General features: G+C 45.5%; 1 protein-coding gene across 8 annotated transcripts in view; it reads right to left on the bottom strand.

Moving 5' to 3' along the window:
* Positions 1-21,412, bottom strand: part of PROM1 (prominin 1) — a 95,031-nt gene that overhangs the window by 18,815 nt on the left and 54,804 nt on the right. For all 8 annotated transcript variants that reach the window (XM_080668271.1, XM_080668273.1, XM_080668274.1 and 5 more), the window contains 7 exons: positions 20,996-21,085; positions 16,554-16,771; positions 13,435-13,509; positions 11,047-11,110; positions 7,681-7,840; positions 1,332-1,484; positions 76-199 (listed from right to left, as the gene is read on the bottom strand). In XM_080668271.1, coding sequence (XP_080524397.1) covers positions 76-199; positions 1,332-1,484; positions 7,681-7,840; positions 11,047-11,110; positions 13,435-13,509; positions 16,554-16,771; positions 20,996-21,085 — 884 coding nt within the window. The remainder of the gene's footprint in view (positions 1-75; positions 200-1,331; positions 1,485-7,680; positions 7,841-11,046; positions 11,111-13,434; positions 13,510-16,553; positions 16,772-20,995; positions 21,086-21,412) is intronic.

The raw sequence follows: 21,412 nt of genomic DNA, 5'->3' as shown, positions 1-21,412 counted from the left end.
TTTTTGCACTGCTCTTGAAGAAAACCAAAGTTTTGGCTCAAGCTCTGCCTTAATGATCACAAAAACTGCATTTACCTGGAATAACTCCTTGTTTTGGTAAGGTTCACAGACCAATTTTTCCATATTTGCACCAATGACAAAAGTAAGAATCACAAAGAGCATAAATATCCAACAAAAGAAGAAACTAACTCCAACCCCACTGCAAAGAAATAGAAATAAAGTTAAGAATTCTATAAGGAATTATTCAATATTCAATATTACCTATCAGTAATTACTGACTCTATACTCAGTGTAGAAGAGGAACCTGCATCTTCAGCTGTTTGCACGTCAAACGAGTCAGCTTACCCAGGAGTGAAGCCAGAAAGTGGTCAGCACAGTGGTCTTTCAGTCCTGGGCACATATATACTTAGGGAACCCTTAAGTCTTATTCCTGGTCCACTTGCAGCCAGTACCATGGTTCAGACATGGGCTCTGAATTACTTGAGTGAACCAAGACTTTCTGCAGAGGACACTGTGAGTAGGGAGGTTCTGAGGCAGGAAATGTGCCCTTGGGAGTCTGAAGGGGGCCAACATGGCTCTGCATCCAAAGCACAGAGTGCAGCGAATGGCAACTTGAGAGGCAGGTAGGGGTGTATTGGAAAGGGGCTGCTAGACCCAGGGAAGGGAAGATACTGAGGGGCTTTACGTTCAAGAGAAACACAATGCAACTTCTCTCTGAAGGAGAATACTCTTGGCAGAGCATGAAGTTTCTGGAGTTTCAAAGGGAACAAGCTAGATGACCATATAGATCAGTATCTGATAACAGGTCAATCTTTAACAAGTATCTGATGAATATACGGATGGATGGATGGATGGATGGATGGATGGATGGATGGATGGATGGGATAAATGGATGGATGGATGGATGGGTGGTTGGAAGGATGGATGGGATAAATGGATGGATGGATGGATGGGTGGTTGGAAGGATGGATGGGATAAATGGATGGATGGATGGATGGATGGATGGAAGGATGGATGGATGAGTGGATGAATGGATATGAATATAGGGAAAAACAATGGGAATAAAGAAAGCAAACTTAGACATAATTTTCATAATAGCTGCTTTAAAAAGGAGCCCACCATAAACAGCATGTTTAAGCTTATCTATCAAAGTGCAACTATTTTAGAATTTTCTTTGACTTTTTTACTCTTGATGAAATTTCCCAAATTGATAAAAGTATAATCAACCAACACACCGATGGAACGCAGTGCTCAGTCCAGAGGACCACCATGGTCGCCTACTCTCCTCCGAGTTTCCACCCCTCTACTGGCAAAGAAGAGCAAACACTCACACCATGAGGAAGGTGCCTCCGGTGTTTGAGACGCAGCCTCGTGTGGTTGGGGTGGCATTCTGGTTATAGCCAAACACGCCACACAACAAGCCCAGGTAATAAAAAATCATGATGAGAGTCAGCAAACAGCAGATAATCAAGCAACCCAGCCACCTGGTGAAACAAGCACAGTACTATTATACATGACAGAGGTGACATCATCATAACACAAAAGCTGCCATACCGGGTCAGAAACCACTGAGTACAATACTTGGCAATGAAACATCAGAAGCCCTTGCTAATTCCTCAGAAGGTGATGTGAAATGATGCCTTCCCACCGCTACTTTTCCAACCCAACCAATAAGAAACCTTAATTTTTATCTTGGTTTTGAAGTGTTCTCGCTCCATGGCCATAGGATTATTTTCTTCCTGTGCTTCACTTCTGTGGAGCTCATAAGCAGGGTTTGCTCAACTTCTCCAGGGCTACAGGTAACAATGAGCCCTAAGACTTTTATGTTCTTTCAAGATTCCTAAGCCTGGATGTGCTTATTAGAATAATGACGAGGTATAAACAGATCAAGATTAGTCAACAAAGAAATATTGAGCTCTTTTCCCAGGTATTTCTCTAAAATATTTTGTGACTGTACGGATGTTTGGTAGTCATTGTGTTCTCCACAGAACCAGAAATTCTCCCCACAGTAAGTAGATGTTAGAATTTTACAAGCATCCTAAATCAAATGCCTGCAGAATGCAAATATTAATTTTGTAATGGTCCTGTGGGACATTTGAGGATAATGGATCCTCAATTAGGTCTTCCTGGCAGTCCTAGAGTGTACACTAAGCTTTTCCGGCAGCTGAGGGTAAAAATACTTTCCAACCTTTAAAACACTAAAAAAGAATTTACTTGTGAGACAAAAGCCCGCTACTAAAGCTTTTCATCCAATTAAAAGCAATCTTGATAATTATAATAGCCACCTGCATCCCTTCTATGGCATTTGTTCCAGATCCTAAGGGACACATAATTCAATAAGCCATGGAATGTGGCCTCAGAAATCCTTTTCCGTTAATGCATGCCTCATTGGCTTCGTTAAATTTCTTTTTAAAATAAGCTGATGGTCTCTGAGCAGAGGGAGCTGATAGGTGGACAGATAACTGCACCCTTCTTTCCATTTGTGAAACTTTAATGAGATTGTAAGTTCACTGAGAAAGGGTATGTCTTATGTTTGCCCTGATACCTACTGGGGTGGCCTCGCTCCACAGTAGGAAAATGGCCTGTGGATTACAGGGCAATAACGAAGAGATAGTCAGATGGGGTTGAAAATGCACCTCTGACATGTTGTTGCTGCTTTAAGTGAATCACTTCATTCCCCTGAGCCTCAGTTTTCTACAAAGTGAGGCTATAAATAGAACACAACCCAGGGGACCTTTGTGCATATTATACAAGAAGTCACGTGTGCGGCGCTTGGTGGGCATGCTGTAACCGTTCCCTAATGGCTGGTGAGGATCGTTATGATTTATTGTATGCCCTTGCATAACAAATAACCCAAATAGGAATGAATGTCTCTGGAGTGTCCTTGGGTTTGGGCAGTGAGAACACTTCCAGTGGTGGGTCATGAGGCTGAGCCTTTCAGAGGGGGAAGTGCTTCTCAACAGCTCACCTGATCCTCTGAATCCCTCAAGTCGCCAAGTCCTTCCCTCCTGGCCCTTGGTCTGATATTCTGCCTGCACTTCCCAGGGCCAAACCCCATGGCTAGCACTTTCTAATGGGGCAAATGGCTGCTTACCTGAGCTCTTTGAACAACTGACTGGGTTCAGGGATGCACTTTCTGCAAGCACTGACCTCTCCATATTTATTTTATAAACTAACAATGGAAAGAATATTACCCAAATGCCCTTGTCTTTCTTAATTAAAGTTTTAAAATCCGGGTACATGCCTCAGATAATTATAACTACGATTCTAGAAGTCACTAATGACATCGAAAGTACAACTTAGTAAAAATGTGGCTCAAGAACTTCAAGTCTTCAAGTTAAATAAAATATGGAATGCATCCTGAATTTGCAGGTCATCTCTGCAGCGATATGCTCATGTTCTTCATATCGTTTCAATTATATTTTATTTTTTATTTCCACAATAAATTTGTTTATAAGGTTTTATGATCTGTGATTTTTTTAAATCCTCACCCGAGGATATTTTTCCATTGATTTTTTTTTTTTTTGAGAGAGACAGTAGAAGGGAGGGAGGAAGGGGAGAGAGAGAGAGAAACATTGATGTGAGAGAGACACATCAATTGGTTGCCTCCTGCACACTCCCTGACCAGGGCCAGGGATCGAGCCTGCAGCCAAGGCATGTGTCCTTGACTGGGAATCAAACCCAAGATCCTTTAGTCCGAGGGCTGACACTCCAACCACTGAGCAAAATTGGGCAAGGCTGTGATTTTTTCTAATTACAGTTTACATTCAATATTATTCTGTATCAAGGGGACCAAGATGGCGGCATAGGTAAACACCTGAACTTGCTGCCTCGCACAACCACATCAAAACTACAACTAAAAGACAAAACTGATATCATCCAGAACCATGAGAAGGCTGGCAGAGTGGAAGTTATACAACTATAAGGAAAGAGAAAAGTGCACTGAGACTGGGAGGAGGTGCAGAAGTACAGAGGCACGTGCAGAAACGGGCTGGCAACTAAGTATGCTATTGTCTTTTTCAATCGTGAGGGAGATACAAGCTCCCAACTTCTCTGAACTCCAGTTCCGGGAGAGACTCTGGGGACCCAGACTCATACGGGGAGAAACTGGACTGTCTGGCATCGGGCCGGTACACGAGGGCGGCTTTCGCTCAGAGGTGCTTGCAGCGATCATTGTTCCTGTGTGGTGCTGCGGGACACAGAGACCCAGGGAACTCTTTGGGGCAGGGCTGATGGGCAGCTATTGCTGTATGCTCTGCCCTGGTGATTCCCTGAGACCCCACCCCACCCAATTTAGACCTCCACCCAAGCTGTGCGCAGAGGCTTTTGCATATGAATGGCCTGGCCTTTTGCAATCTAAAACCTAACAAACTGCAGCTGGGTCAGAGAGCCCCAGAGCTTCCAAAAGAAGGCCCAAGGCTTGACAGCAGCTTGCATTGCTTCACAGCTGGGCCTCATCCAGGCACCTCCAAACCCCAAACAAAGAGGAGGAATCTGAAGATCTTTCTGTAGCTTCTGCTGGGCGCCCTCAGGCATTGGCTAACTTTGCACCTCCTTGGAGATCCAAGAGCCAGTGTACCCAGTGGTCAGAGTGAGACAATCCAGATTACAACTCCTCAGATCCATAAGAGACACACTCAGGGGGCAGACTCAGTGAATGCCAAAGCCCCACTGAAGTAAGTCCTGCCCCATAAGGGTGTCTCCAGCAGAGAAGTTCTCCCATTGTAGAGAACAACTGGTCTTCACAGCCAATTGGCCTGGAGGTCAATTCCTCCCAGTGATATCCACAGCAATCAAGGCTCAACTACAACAAGACTGTGCACACAGTCCACAAAGGGGTGCACCAAGAGTGTCTACCTCAGGTAACTGGGGAGGCTGAGCCACTGGGCCCTATAGGACACCTAGCACACAAAGCCATTCTATAAATACAGGAAAGCAGCCAAAATGCGGAGACAAAGAAATAGGTCACAAATGAAAGAAATGGAGGAAAGCAAACTACTGGATATAGAGTTCAAAACCATGGTTATAAGGTTACTCAAGAATCTTCTAGAAACCTCGGAGAAATTTAGTGAGACCCTCCAGGATATGAAAAAGGACCAATAGAAATTAAGCATATACTGACTGAAATAAAGAATAATATACAGATATCCAACAGCAGACTAGAGGATCCCAAGAATCAAGTCAAAGATTTGAAATACGAAGAAGCAAAAAACACCCAACCGGAAAAGCAAAAAGCAAAAAGAATCCAAAAATATGAAGAGAGTGTAAGGAGCCTCTGGGACTACTTCAAGCGTACCAACCTCTGAATTATGGGGGTGCCAGAAGAAGAGAGAGAGCAAGATACTGAAAACCTAGTTGAAGAAATAATGACAGAAAACTTCCCCTACCTGGTGAAAGAAATAAACTTACAAGTCCAGGAAGCACAGAGAACCCCAAACAAAAGGAATCCAAAGAGGACCACACCAAGACACATCATAATTAAAATGCCAAGGGCTAAAGACAAAGAGAGAATATTAAAAGCAGCAAGAGAAAAACAGTTAGTTACCTACAAGGGAGTACCCATACAACTGTCAGCTGATTTCTCAACAGAAACTACGCAGGCCAGAAGGGAGTGGCAAGAAATATTCAAAGTGATGAATAGCAAGGACCTACAACCAAGATTACTCTACCCAGAAAAGCTATCATTTAGAATTAAAGGTCAGATAAAGAGCTACACAGACAAGAAAAAGCTAAAGGAGTTCATCACTGCCAAACCAGTATTATATGAAATGCTGAAAGGTATTCCTTCAGAAGAGGAAGGAGAAGAAAAAGGTAAAGATAAAAATTATGAACAACAAAGTGACAACAAATTCATATCTATCAACAAGTGAATCTAAAAATCAAGTCAATAAAAAATCTGACAAACATAATAAACTGGTGAATAGAATAGAATCAGGGGCATAGAAAGGGAGTGGAGTGACAATTCTCAGGGGGAAGGGGTTTGGGGGATACAGGAAGAGACTGGACAAAAGTTGTACGTCTATGGATGAGGACAGTGGGGAGGGGGGTGGTAAGGGCAGGAGATGGAGTGGGAACCAGGTTGAGGGGAGCTATGGGGGAAAAAAGAGGAACAACTGTAATAATCTGAACAATAAAGATTTATTTTTTAAAAAAAGAGTTGAGCTCCAGTGGCTAAGTAACTTTACAAAGGTATGTAGAAATGGCTCTCTCAAAGACCATTAATAGGAATTCAATTGTCAGGAGACAATTAAAGGGGAACTGTTCGTGCCACCTGACCCAGTATTTCTACCCTTAGAAATGTATTCTACAGAAATAGTCCTACAAATTCATCACAAAAAAGATGCATATGCAAATATTCATTGCTGTAGTGCCCAACAGCCATTAAAACGGATAAATCAGAGCAACATGCAAATATGTAGGACAAATGCCCAAAATATATTAAGTTAAAGGAAGCAAGCAAAATATGTATATACTAGAGGCCCAGTGCATGAATTTGTGCATGGGTGGGATCCCTCTGGGTGGCCTGCAGGGATCAGGCTGAAACCTACAGTCCAATGCTGCCTGCAGCTCCTACCTGCTGCTCCCGCTTATCCCAGCCCCACTGTGCCTACCCCGGGCTCGCGCCCAATCAGTCCTGATTGGGAGAGGTTTGCGCTGCCACAGCAGCACTCGAAAGCCATGAGCCCTACATCTGGTGCCCTCCCAAGGGGAGTGTGGCTTGCAGGATCAGGCTGAAACCGGCTCTCCAACATCCCCCCAAGGGTCCTGGATTGCGAGAGGGTGCAGGCCAGGCTGAGGGACTCCACCGGGCCCGGGAAGGATGACGGGAGGGCTCCAGGGCATGCCCGGCCCATCTCACTCAATCCCAATCGGCCAGACCCCAGCAGCAAGCTAACCTACCAGTCAGAGCATCTGCCCCTGGTGGTCAGTGCACGTCATACGACTGGTCGACCAGTTGACTGTCTGCCCTCTGGTGATCAGTGCACGTCATTGCGAGCAGTTGAGCAGCCTTAGTATATCATTAGTATATTATGCTTTGATTGGTTGTTCGGTTGTTCTGCCGTTCGGTCTATTTGCATATTACCCTTTTATTATATAGGATTATTATACTAATATCATTAGCATATGTGTAGGAAAAAATGACAGAGGAATATACATAAAAATCTTAACAGGGTGAAATTAAGGGGAACTTTTCCTATGTAGTTCATTGTGTATTTCTATAATAAATTTTGATTAATCTTCTATCTAGAATTTAAAAAAATATAATTAAGGTATATAAAAATATTATTCTGTATCTGTTTCAGATGTATAACATAGTGGTTAGACAATCATATACTTTACAGAGTGGTCACCCCAATGAAGGGATTAAGAAGTACAAATTGGTAGCTACAGTTTAGTCACAGAGATATAAATTACAGATAGGGAATATAGTCAATAATATTGTAATAACTATGTATGGGACCAGGGGGTCCTTGAAATATCATATAATTTCCATTTTAGTGTATGTCCCAATGAAGTGAACAATTCAACTTTTCGAGTGAGCATCAACTAAGATGAATACATTGGGTTATGGTCTCTTTGTACAACTTGCTCTCATAAGATTATCCTGGTTATAAGGTCAAATTTTACCTCATAGCAAGCTTCACGCTCCTAGTTTACCAGCTCAAAGGAGGCACTCACCTGTATGACTCATATTTTTCCACCCTGGGTAATTCGTGGTAGATGTTACTTTCAAGGTTATCGATGCGATCCAAGAAAACTGACAGCTTATCCTGAATGGGAATCTTTTGTTTTATCGTTTTGATATTTAAACCAATGCCATTCAAGGTCCTTCTGACAGCTGGAAACAAAAACACCTCAGTCATGCATTCCTAGAGGAAACAGAAGCTTTGTTTGGGCACCAAAATGGAAAAACTCGAACCACTTTCACTTTTCCCCATGTTATGTATGCGCTTGAAGTATGAAAACTTCTGTACCAAGCAGGAATGTAGCCAAGACCATCAAAAAGCAATTACTTAACAAAACAGCAGGCTAGGAGCACGGGCTTTGATGATATGGTGCTGAAATCAAGCCAGAGTTTTCTTCCTACTTATTTTATTTTACCCATTTTATTTTTTTTATTGTTTAACTTATATTTTTTTAAGCGTCAGATGATTAAAATGTACTGTGTGCCTACCCCAGGCCAGGCACTTTTATCAATGTTAACTCATTTATTCACTGAGGTAGATAAGCTTATTCCTGTTTAATACCAGTGACCCTGGGGGCTCATAGATGTTAAATACTTGCCCATATTTCTCTTTTTCAGAAAGCACTGGGAATGGAGTTTGTCTAACTCTACAGCTTCTGTTAATTGACTTCAGGAAAATAACTTCATAACCTAACAATTCCTTCAACTATACGCCGGCATCAGAAACACACCAGTTCTCCGGGGCTGCGGTTGTGAACAAGGGACTCCAGGTGGTATTTTTGTTAAATTTTTGTGTGGCTCGTGCAAACTGAGACTTGTCGAAGCACATCTGTGTTTGCTACATGCAAAAAGCAAGAATATCCCCCGTGGTCAAAGAGTCCTCGTTAATCTCCATCCTAATCTTTCAGAGAGGAGGTTAAGTTCTAGCTTTCTGGAAAGTATCCATAACGACAGGTCCAGGATAAAGGCCACCTGGGGTGCGGGGTGTCCCCTGGCCGGGCATTCGCACAAGGTGTACTGAGAACAGACAAGCCACTTAAAATCCTGACCCTGCGATCTCCGCAGCAGCCGAGACAAGGTGCACAGTTCTCTCGGGGCCATCTGGGTCTCCTGGTGGATTCTGGGTAGATGGGAGCATGGTCTAAAATGGAACTACATAGCCGAAACCGGTTTGGCTCAGTGGATAGAGCGTCGGCCTGCGGACTGAAGGGTCCCGGGTTCGATTCAGGTCAAGGGCATGTACCTTGGTTGCGGGCACATCCCCAGTAGGAGGTGTGCAGGAGGCAGCTGATCGATGTTTCTCTCTCATCGATGTTTCTAGCTCTCTATCCCTCTCCCTTCCTTCCTCTCTGTAAAATATCAATAAAATAAAAAAATATATTATAAAATGGAACTACATAAAAGCGGTGGGAACCTTTTTCAAAGTGTGTTGCTCACTCCTGTCACTGCACGTGGCTCAATGCAGACAGCTTGCATTCGAAAGGCCCTGGGATCCTCAGCAAGGTGACTCTGTGAGCCTCCTTTTTACCTCTGGGACTTCTGGGAGTCTGACAGGTGAGATCTGCGGACTCCCCCTCTCCTACGGATGGTTCCCTAAACTAAGAAGTGGGCCCCTGTCTGCCTCCCAAGCTGTCCTGCCCTGTCACACAGCACAGCACCCAGCCTTGTGAGCTCTGGTGCCCCCTCTTAGCAAATACCTCCTTGAGGCCTCGGAAGTTACTTCCTCCAGGAAGCCTCCCATCAGCCTTGCCCCACCCCACGGACCTCAATGTGTCACCAGAGTGTGATAAGCAGCACCTGTACACGTGCCCAGCCAAAGGGGCAGCACGGGCCACGCCTTAGTCAACCTCCCATCTCAGAGCCCAGCAGAACCTGGCACACGGTAGGCGCTTAAACGGCGTGTGCAGGACAGGACCGAATGGTCAAGCCAGGGGAGCTGAGGGTTCCTATTTGTTTTGGAAACAGAAACACGAAAATGAGCAGTTAATACTCCAGCGGACGGAGTGGCGCTCGCCGGGACCTGAGAAAACTCTGGCTTGTGTTTAGGCGACGATGGTGCGGGCAATGGGCCTCGCTCATGCACTCCACACACCGCGCTCTGCCAGACTTACAGGGGAGGCTGCACGGATTGGCAGAAGGGGTCCAGGGAGGGGCGGCAGAGAAAGTAAACAGAGATCAGTAAGTACGTGGCTATCAGAGGTACGGCATCAGTCAGCCTTCGGATGCTGGCATAGCAAAGCGTGACTTTGTCTTTAATATTGGAGTATTTTTAGGCGGACCCTTAGACGGAACAAAAGAAAACCCACAGGGCATCCAAAGCACCATGTAGTGGGGGCAAAAAAAAAAAAAATTATTTTTTAAACCAGAAGTCTTAATGGGTTGAAAGAATACTATTAGGAAAAAAAAAAAATCAAGTACCTCTAACACAATATTTCAAACCACTTGGTCAACAGATAAAAAGAAGCACTGAGAAAATGATTTGTTTAAAAAAGAAGATAGTTGGCCTGCCCAATGTGGCTCAGTGGTTGAGCAATGACCCTTGAGCCAGGAGGTCGGTTCGATTCCAGGTCAGGGCTCATGCCCGGGTTGTGGGCTCGATCCCCAGTAGGGGGGCGTGCAGGAGGCAGCTGATCAATGATTCTCTCTCATCATTGATGTTTCTATCTCTCTATTCCTCTCCCTTTCTCTCTCTGAAATCAATAAAAAATATATTTAAAAATAAAAGAGAAGATAGTCTTACACGGCTTCAGAGATGTCTCCTCTTAGCAAATAACCCAGGTTTATGCCTACCCTAACCTCAATACAACCTGATTCAATCATTCACAACCAGTAGAATTCGCTCAACCTCAGTCTGTCTCTCCAAACTGTGAGCAACCTTCAGAACCTAAAATACCATTATGTCAGCACCAAAAGACAAATAAACATCTTCAAAGACAAAATAAATCCTTATACATAGTATTCCTTAAAAAAATATCAATTTTCAGTTCTTTTAGGAAATATAATAATCTACAGCTTTCCCCCCAGTGATAACAATCAGAATGTGACTCCAAGCTTTGGCTGCTGGTGGCTCTGCAGCTCACCCTGAGGGCTCATCACTGCAGTGTGGCCCTCAGCCAGGCAGCTTCCCGCCAGCAGGGGGCGATGTCAATCTGTGCATATAGGATTATTATTTTTTAAATCAATGTCAATTGTGAATTTGGCACCATCAAAAAACTCTGATATTCTTTTAGTTTTCTAGGTCTTGGTGAGAGAACATTTTTAAAGAGGGGAAGAGAACAATGGAATTCTTAGATTTCTTTGTGCTAATCACCCAATGCTTAACAAGGAGAGATACAAAATTATTTCAGTCTGTGACTCACCTGATACTATGTCCGTGGTTTGGTTTTGCACTCTCTCAGGTATATTATTAATGGAGTTATAACCCTAAAAAACAGTTCAAAATAAATCGATGTGCATAGTAAGTAGAACAGCAGGTGACCCGGTACTCATTTAGCACAGAGCAGAAAAGTAAAACACAAATGTAACATTTCCCTTAAGGTGGAACTTATCATTATGTGGCCATTAAAAGTCTCAAAAAATTCCCCGTAGAGGGGACTTGCTTCCAACTGTATCCATCGAAGATCATGCTAAAAGCTTTCAACTTTTCACTTTTAACTCGTGTTAAAAGTTTATATGTATCTTCACTATCCCAGTGTCTCTCAAATGGGGACAATTCTGTCCCCCGGGGACACATTTGGCAATGTGTAGAGGCATTTTGGTTATCACAGCTGTGGGGTGCTGCTGGCATTGTGCAGGGCGGGGTGAGGGGTGCTCATAAATACCTTGCAATGCATAGGACAGCCCCCACTGCAAGGAATTACCCAGGCCCACACGTCCTTACGCTGAGGTTAGGAAACCCTGATCCATACAATGTACCATGTGCAGATGCAGATTCATAGATAACCCGTATCTACGCATTACTAAAATAGCATCTTCTTTTGCAATGCAATCACCACCTGAAATTGGGGATCTCGGCTCACAGAAAACAATAATGTCTTAAAGCCCAGCTTCCGGACAATACACATTGTAGTGACGCAAAAACAAAAAAACAGAGACGGCCTTGCCCAGCCAGGTCGCTTGGAGGCTAAATCCGTGGCAGGAAGAAGCCCTTATTTCCCGAGTCACTCAAGGAAATATCCAGCCTCTCCCCTGGAAGGGGCTTAACTTGTGTTTCTGTGTGTCAGATGGTGTGTGTCGCCACCTGCCTGGGAACACTGCAGCGATTGTAACCTGTAATGAATGCAAGGTCTGCGTCCCCCCTAAAATGCAAATGCTGAAATCCCACCCCCAGAGTGATAGTATTAGGACAGCCGTGGGCAAACTATGGCCCGCGGGCCGTTCGGCTGTTCTATCCAGCCCGCGGAGCCGAAAGAGCGGAGGGTTCTCTTGCTCTCCCCTCCGCTCCTTCACCAGCAGCAGTGTTAACATGGCAATGTTGGGAAACACGGCCGCAGCTCCTTCTTCTGAATGGGCGGAAGATATAAATCCGCCCATTCAGTAGAAGGAACAACCTCTCAATCTTCCAGAGGCTCCTTGTAATGCCCGCGGACGCGTCCCCCGACATCACCCTGGGAATGCGGAGACACGTTATCGTGGTGATGTAGGGAGACATGCCCCTGGAGAGCACAGTATCAGAGCATTAGCTAAAAAGGAGACCAACAACGCTGTTCCCACTGAAGTTGATGTTTTAAAGACCAAAAACCTTTCAACCCAGTCTACATTGCCATCTACACCTATGTCCCGGGCATAATTTGGAAGTTGCACTAAAAAAATGTTTAATTTACTGTTTACACATTTTGTTCTTTTCTATTTGTTTTAGTTTTAAATTATTTTATTATATTTAAGTTTAATTTGAAAGGCTTTTGTACCTTTCCTTTGTTAGGCAATTTTATTTTGCCTTTGCCATCTTCAATATAAGGTATGTTATTGTGCTATGATTCCTCCATTTTTTGAAGTTTCAAATTATAATAATTAGTGTTTACATTCTTCTTGTTAAAATGTTTGAAATGAATAAAACTATTGAAATAAAAAAAAAAGACCGTACCCTTTTATGTAATGATGTTTACTTTGAATTTATATTAGTTCACACAAACACTCCATCCATGCTTTTGTTCCGGCCCTCCGGTCCAGTTTAAGAACCCATTGTGGCCCTCGAGTCAAAAAGGTTGCCCACCCCTGTATTAGGAGGTGGACCTCTGGGGGGTGATGAAGTCAGGAGAGTGAAGCCCCATGAATGAGGTTGGGGCCCTTATACAGGAGCCCCAGGGAGCTCCCTGCCAGGTGAGGAGAAGGACCGGGTGACAAGGACCAGTGAGAAATGATTGCCTGCCACCCGGACGGGGTCTCTCCCTGGATCCTGGACATGCTGGTGTCCTGATGGCAGAATTCCCGCCACCGGAACTGGGAGAAATGCGTAAACGTCTGCTGTGAACAGTCGCCCAGCCTACGATACTCTTTTATGGCAGTGCCATCCAAGTTGTAAACTTGGTGAGGTTCATGGGGCCCCCAGGTTCCACTGTAGCCTAGCAGCATCGATGACATCGAACAACATCCCAGCTGTCTCCTCAGAGGTGACCAAGCTGCCCTGCTCACCCTTCTTGGCAACCCCTCTCCAGAATCTCACTGCTTTTCTGCTGTTACCTGTTTTCGTACGCATTGGTCTACTCTTTAAAATAAGCTACTGTATGTATGTTTCCCAGATAACATACCATCTGGACCAGGCTGGATAGATTTGTCTGAAGAACACCATTAACGCGATCAATTTCTTTATCCAAAAATGGGAGCTGAAATGTGTAAAACAAAACATAAGGCAAGGTGGTTACCCCCCCCAAATCACTTGTCATCTTATATCCACGTTCCAAGGCCTCTATATTGTAGGCTATGACCTATTTCTTGTGAACAACAGAGTACTGTGTGGGGAAAACATATTTAGCTCAGAATGGCCTGTAGAAAACACTAATTTTAGATGGGGGAGGTCTCCTGCCTCAGGAGGGAGAGAAATTGAACACAGACTGAATAGGTGTGACCTCAGATTTCAGGTGGTGAATATTGTTGAATAAACAACCTTTTCAAAAACACATTTAAAAGTAATACAGTCCGTGGTTCTCTTGGTGCATGGTCTGGAATAAATTTTTCATTTTATATCATGCATGAATTTAAAGGGTCCTATGTCTTACCAATACCGAGACAAATATCCCATGCCTCCAGACACGGTATACCGAGGACACAGTATCGCTTTTGTGATATCTTGACAAATGTGCATACTTTAAATCTAATCATGAGGGATCATCAGACAAACATAAATTGAAGGTCATTCTGTATAATAAATGCCTGTAGACTTAAAAAATGTCAATGTAGTCCTAGCTGGTTTGGCTCAGTGGACAGAGCATTGGCCTGCGGACTGAAGGATCCCGGGTTCACTTCCAGTCAAGGGCACATGCCCAGTTGCGGGCTGATCTCCAGTAGGGGGCGTGCAGGAGGCAGCCGATCAATGAATCTCTCTCATCACTGATGTTTCTATCTCTCTCCCTCTTTCTCCCTTCCTCTCTGAAATCAAGACAAATACATATTTTTAAAAATGTCAATGTCATAAGAAGAAGATAGACTCAGACACTGTCTCAGCTTGAAGAAACTAAAGAAACATGAAAACCAAAGACCACATGTGATCCTGGACTGGACCTTAGACTGAATGAGAAAAAAAATCATTTTGAGAAAAATTGGAAAAATCTGAATATACACTGTGGGTTAGATGGTAGGAGTAGGTCAATGGTATATGTCCTCACATTGATAATGGTATTATTTGCTATGAAAGGTCAGGAAATATTTAGGGGTAAAAGGGCATAATGCCTGCAAACAACTGAGAAAAAAACAAAATGCCTATCATTTTATGCATATATATGACAATATACCTAGACAGATGTTAGATACATCTATACTAATAAAAGGGTAATATGCTAATTAGACCAGGAGACCAGACATCTTCCTACCATCCGACTTCCTTCTGGGCAAAGCCATGGTCGTGGGGGCTGAGGCAGAGGTGGTAGGGGTGATCAGGCCAGCAGGGGAGGGCAGTTGGGGGCCATCAGGCTGGCAGGGGAGTGGTTAGGTGGCGATCCAGCTGGCAGGCAGGCAAGTGGTTAGGAACCAGTGGTCCTGGATTGCGAGAGGGATGTCCAACTGCCGGTTTAGGCCCCATCCCTGTGGGGGCAGTCAGACATCCCCTGAGGGGTCCCGGATTGGAGAGGGTGCAGGCCAGGCTGAAGGACCTCCCTGCCCCCGCCAGTGCATGAATTTCGTGCACCGGGACTCCAGTAAGTAGATAAGTGGATAAAATAATATGATCAAGCAAATGAAGGCAAATGTTGACAAGTGGTGGATCTGGGTAAAGGGTGTAGACAGGGGTTCCTGGTACCATTCTAGCAGGCTTTCTGCATGTTTGAAAATTTGCCAGAATAAAACATTTCCCAAAAAGGACTCAATTTAAGTGCCAGTGCAGATCGTGAGCTCTAAAAGACTGTTTGATAACGACGCAAGTGACTGTAGTAGCTATGAAGACACAGATGCTAGATGTGAAGTAAAACTGATGCATGAAATATTAAAACGAGGAAAATGCAGCTAAGTGAAAATATTGATTTATGCCAATGTGGTGTGTATCTATATCACTATTTTGATAAAGTAAAGACCATGAGCAGATATGATTATTTTATCTATATCCCAGAACTTTATAAATTCAAGATGCTTCTAATTCTTTTACTAATCTTTTCTTTGGGAATATGAGAAATTACTTTATATTTAGGCACATGTAGTCACTATACCAGGCACATCATCCCAAAATACAGCTTAGCTTTTAAAGGTTTATAAAAATGCATTCTGGACAAGTGCTAGTGAGGATGTGGAGAAAAAGGAACCCTCATGCACTGCTGGTGGGAATGCAGACTGGTGCAGCCGCTATGGAAAAAAATATGGAGTTTTCTCAAAAAATTAAAAATGGAACTCCCATTTGACCCAGTAATCCCACTTCTAGGAATATATCCCAAGAAACTAGAAATATCAATCAGAAACGATATATGCACCCCTATGTTCATAGCAGCACAATTTACCATAGCTAAGATTTGGAAATAGCCTAAGTGCCCATCAGCAGACGAGTGGATTAAAAGGCTGTGGTACATTTACACAATGGAATAGTATGCTGAGGTAAAAAAGAAGGAATTCCTACCATTTGCAACAGCATGGATGGAACTGAAGAACATTATGCTAAGCGAAATAAGCCAGTCAGAGAAAGATATTTATCACATGATCTCACTCATTTGTGGAATATAATGAACACCATAAACTGATGAACAAAAATAGAGCCAGAGTCATAGAGGCATCGAACAGACTGTCCAACCCAAGAGGGAAGGCAGGGGGGTTGGGGGTGAGAGATCAACTAAAGGACTTGTATGCATACATATGAGCATAACCAATGGACACAGACAGTAGGGGGGTGAGGGCATGTGCTGGAGGGTAGGAGCAGCTAGGGAGAAGTCAATGGGGGGAAAAGGAGATTTATGTAATACTTTAAACAATAAAGAATTTTTTTTTAAATGCGTTCTGCTTCCTTTTCTTTTTTTTTTTTAAGTTGAATTCATTTTGCTGTTTTGTCCAATTGGACAACTCTCAAGGAGGGGCTTCCTACTGCTTCTCCCCCGACTGCGGCCATTCCAGCGGTGAGGAGGTGCTGGGAAGGCGGACAGGGGCCAGGCGCTGTGCACCGGGGCGGGCACCTACGCGGAGTCCTGCCCAGCTGCCCAAATACCCTGCCCCGCACGCGACGAGGTAGCCCCCTCACCTGGGTCAGGTTGATGTTGTGGTCCAGCTGGCCCAGAGACATTCTGATGGAATTGCACTTGGCCCTCTCGGAGGGGATGGAGCACGTGGGGTCCTTGACGGACCGCTGCACGTCGCTTTTCACATCCAGCAGGCTTTTGTAGATCTCTTCGATCAATTTATTCAGCTCCCATAAGTCTTTGTTCACGAGCAGCAGGAGTTCTTTGGTCTCTTTGATCTCTGTGGGAACACAGTGTGCTTCAGGGCAGAGGCACCCACAGGCTGCTGTGGCAGTACACTTCCCATCTACAGATCTCCTAAGTGCTCCTGGGAGGCCCTCCCGCCCCCCCCACCTCCCGCCCCAGGGGAGCCTACCGCTGCTGGCTCCTCCACCAGCCCCTGCGACCAGCTCAGCCTTCCCGCTTGGGGAACTCGATGGGGACATCTGGGTGTGGCAGTAACCACTGGACAGGGCGTGGCAACCTCAGGAAAGGGTGTTGCTGCCCCAGCATCATCAGGCCTTGAAGAGGCAGCCCAGCCCCAGCCGACCTGGCTCAGTGGTTAAGCGTCGACCTATGAACCAGGAGGTCACGGTTCAATTGCCGGTCAGGGCCCATGCCCGGGTTGCAGGCTCGATCCCCAGTGTGGGGCGTGTAGGAGGCAGCCGATCGATGATTCTCTCTCATCATTGATGTTTCTACCTTTCCCTCGCCCTTCCTCTCTCTGAAACCAATAAAAAAAAATTTTTTTTTAAAAGAGGCCAGCCCAGACCAGCTAGCATCTCCACCCCCAAGCAGTTTTCACCCACCTTTCGCTGTGGCTATTCAAAGAGCTGGAAGTAAGCGCAGAGAAACAGGGAAGAGCGTGGCTTTGGATTCAGGCAGGTCTGGGTGCAGACCCGGCTTCCCTATGCACAGGCCATCTAACTAGAAGCTGAATCCTGAACATTTTGCCGGCAGTTTCCTCAAATGCTGACACCACCACCATGCTCATCAGGAAATGTGGAGATGAGAAGCACCCGACTGAGCCTCCTCGATGGCAGGGAGACCATCTGTCTTATTTTGGGGGACCCCGTAGCCTGGAACACATCCTTAGACACGGAAATCCCTAAACCTTGTTTGCAACCCTGACTTCTCTGGTGCATAGAGCTCCACACCCATGAAGCAGCAGATTACAACTCTTTTCCCAGTGACTTACAGCCCCAGCAGGACGTGGTGGGGAATTTACATAGAGGGCACGCTCTTCTTTTGAGCGAGGTCTTCCAGGCTCACAAAACACACGGTGGAGCCGCAGGCGGGTGTTGCTAGGAAAGGGGGAATGCGCTTGAAAGTGCGTTTCCCCAACTTTCCTGGGCTACCACATGAGCGTGAGTGCTAACACAACAACAACAACACACACACACACACACACACACACACACACACACACTTTAATGCTTCCATGTGGTGGAATCAAAAGTAGTTCGAGGTCTCATCCGATCCCAGTTCTGCTCCTACCGTGTAACAGCACCACTGGCAGACTCCTCCACCTCTGGGGGCCCCCGTTCCCTCGTCTGTAACGGAGAAAGCTGGCTGGGTCATCTCCTGGTCCCTAGGAGGGTCTGTTGTTCTAGGCTGCGCCTAGCAGGTTTGCCCTTAGGAGATGGCATTGCCCATGTCTCCATGTTGGAACCTCAGCTTTGATGAGACCTGGGAGGCTCCCAGGGTGAGACTGTATGACCCTGGGTCCCAAATTCCATCTCCTCGTCTGCACAGCAAACCTTAAAGTCTGCTCCAAACAATCCTCTCTCTGGAGTGGTGCTCCAGGTGTCGCGGAACAACATTTGAGGCTATCACGATATTCAAGACTTTATCGGTTTCTCATCTCTGGGCCTTGGTGTCTCGTGTCTTCCATCTCCCTCCCGGAATCATCAGCAAAGGATGGAGCTGGTACCCGCTCCCATTAGAGACTCAATAAGCAGCTACCACAGCAAAACAAGAAACAAAGAACATGGCTGCCACTAGAAACACACAACAGAAAGCACAAGAGCACAACCGAACACACTCACGTCACACAACATACACACACCTCTCGTCTTCACGTGGTGTGGTTAACTCTCACGGTTTACCTTTGCACTTTGACTTCAAGGAAAGTTATTTTAAGGCAAGAAACAAATGGCAGCAACCAAAAGTGATGGATGGTAACATAAACTGGTGGCCCAGAGAGCACCATCTATAGACATTCTGGGTTATGGGTACCATTCTGAGGACTGAGGTATAAATATACACATTTTCCCCCAGGGTTTCGAGGCATTTTATGTCTGTAAAACATCTAGTGGGTTAGAATGCTGGGGGTCATGTCAGGCCTGCCAAGATCACCCGCATCATGTGTCTGAAGTCAGTGAAAGAGATTTTGGGTTCCCCACTTCAGTTCATTAACGTTTTGCCGGCTCACAGCACACTGCCTTTACAGATCCCGATGGGCAGCTCAGATGTGATTTGCGCAAATAACTTTACATGTCCCTGCTCTCTCCAGAGGCTACTAAACGCGTAAGGCTGCTGAGAATGTTTGGAAAAAATATTGCTGAAGCAGTTTATTAAGCACATTTTAAACAGCCCCGGCAACACCCGAGGCTAAAGGTTCACTTATTTGGCCCAGCTACACAATAATAGGACTTTAATACCAATGCATGAGGCACTGGAGAGGAAAATGAATGTGTTTTAATTGCCTTTGATCCAAAGAAAATTACAATTCAAATATTAAAACTTGGCCAAACCACAGGGCAAAAGTCAGGTTCCCCACCAACCACATGGCACCGTTCATCCACTTTAAAAATATATATATCTGAATATATATCCACTTTAAATATAGATATATCTGAAATCAATAATAATAATTATTATTATATGTATAATTATTATTATTATTATTGATTTCAGATATATCAAGGAGGGGGATCCCATGTCCTTCCTGCCCTTGTCCCACTCCTGCTCTCGGCCACTCGGGGTGTGGCACCTGGAGAATCACCCCGACCAGGAATCAAACTGTGACCTCCTGATTCATAGGTTGACGCTCAACCACTGAACACGCTGACGGGGCCAGAGTTGGGGAGGAAGAGATCTTGGCAGATAAATACTCCAAGTGCACAACTCACAGGGGGCGTGGGACACGGCGACGCCTGGTGTCCTTTCATGACCACACGAGTTCTTGACTCCACATGCCTACCTCTTCCTCCCGTGACACTGTGAGGGCCTGCCTTGGACGGCGTGGAGCAGCCCTACATCTTCACACCCCCGCGTGGACCCAAACGCCATGGGGGCTGCTCCAGGCAACGCAGGCTTCATCGCCAGACTGGGGTCTGAGTCCCAGCTCCGCCGCTTCCCAGTGCCCTGACCTTGAACCAGGTACATCGTCTCTGGGCCTCACTGTTCTGAGCTGGGAAAAGGCAGGTGACGGCACCCACCCACAGAGTTGTGAGCACCTGGCACACAGCACAGACAGTTTCTCAACATCTGGAAGGGCCTGGGAGGTGGTTTTTTAAGTTGCAGTTCATTAAAATCAGTGTATCTGTTCACTTACACCATCGACTGTGGGACTTTGAATATATTATGCATATTTTCACTTTACAGAACTTGTTATTTCGGGGGCAAAGGAAAGAGTAATCAAGCCTGGCGGGTGTAGCTCAGTGGTTAAACATCGGCCTATGAACCAGAAGTTCACAGTTTGATTCCCAGTCAAGGCACATGCCTGGGTTTTGGGCTTGTTTCCCAGTGGGGGGGCCTGTGGGAGGCAGCCGATGGATGACGTTTCTAGCTCTCTATCTTTCTCCCTTCCCCTCTCTCTAAAAATCAATAAAAACTTGTTTTGTTTTGTTTTTAAAAAAAGGAGTAATCAATAGACCCCAAAACCTAAAATTCCATCAGCTACTCATCTTTGATAGCAGTGGCCAACTAGCTTTTCTGGGAAGGTTAGACAGTAAATCTCCCAGGCTCTGTGGGTGCCGGGTCCCTGCTGTAACCACCTCGGCCATCCTAGAGTGAACGCAGCCACTGATGTCGCCCAAACCGGTGAGCTCGCCTGCGTGCCAATAACGTCACCAACAGAAACAGGTGCCTGCTCCTGTCCATTCGCCACTATCGTTTCACGTGGCCTGTAGACCACCAGTATGACGACCGTGACACAAGCTTTTAAAAAGCACTATCTAGAGAAGAGGTCAATGAGAAAATAAAGGGGCAGGGGGACATACGTAATACTTTCAACAACGAAGATTTAAAAGAAAAAAGAGGAAAAAAAATAAACGCTATTATTAGGCCCAATCTGCCACTAGTATGCCCCGCCTGCCCCTTTGCAAGAGCACAGGTGGTGGCGGTCGCCCTGGCGACCAGAGGGAAACCCCGGAGAGGGAGAGGGAGCCTGGGAAGCCTGAGCTTTCGAGCCTTCGGGGGGAACATTCCCTCCATCACTTCTGCCAGTCACAGCACTCACCTTCTGCCATGGCCTTGATGTCATCAAGAATGAGCGTCGCTTGAGGTTTTAGATGTTCCTGAATGTCGCCTCCGAGCAATGTCTTAATATCTAAATGCAAACAGGCATAGGGGAATGTGAGGGGTGCCCCGTGTCCTTCCTGCCTGTGTCCCACTCCAGCTCTGGGCCGCGCAGGGTGTTGTGCCTAGAGAATCACCTTTGGTCTCTCCCGCCGTGAAGCCCCATTTTTATTCTAGACCTGGGTTGGGTGTTGTCTTTTCAAAGCCCCCGCGCCTACTGTGACCCCGTGAGGAATTAATCGGCAGAGACTCAGTATTTCGCGACACTAGGACCGTGGCCTGCATCATCTTGAGCTGTGAGTGCTGGTGGCCCTGATGCCTCTGGCCAGACCAGGGTCCCTCAACCTTGGCACCATTG

Source organism: Plecotus auritus (assembly GCF_963455305.1).
Source record: "Plecotus auritus genome assembly, chromosome: 1".
In the NCBI taxonomy this organism is placed as follows: domain Eukaryota; kingdom Metazoa; phylum Chordata; class Mammalia; order Chiroptera; family Vespertilionidae; genus Plecotus; species Plecotus auritus.
This window is presented reverse-complemented; position numbering and strand designations above follow the sequence as displayed.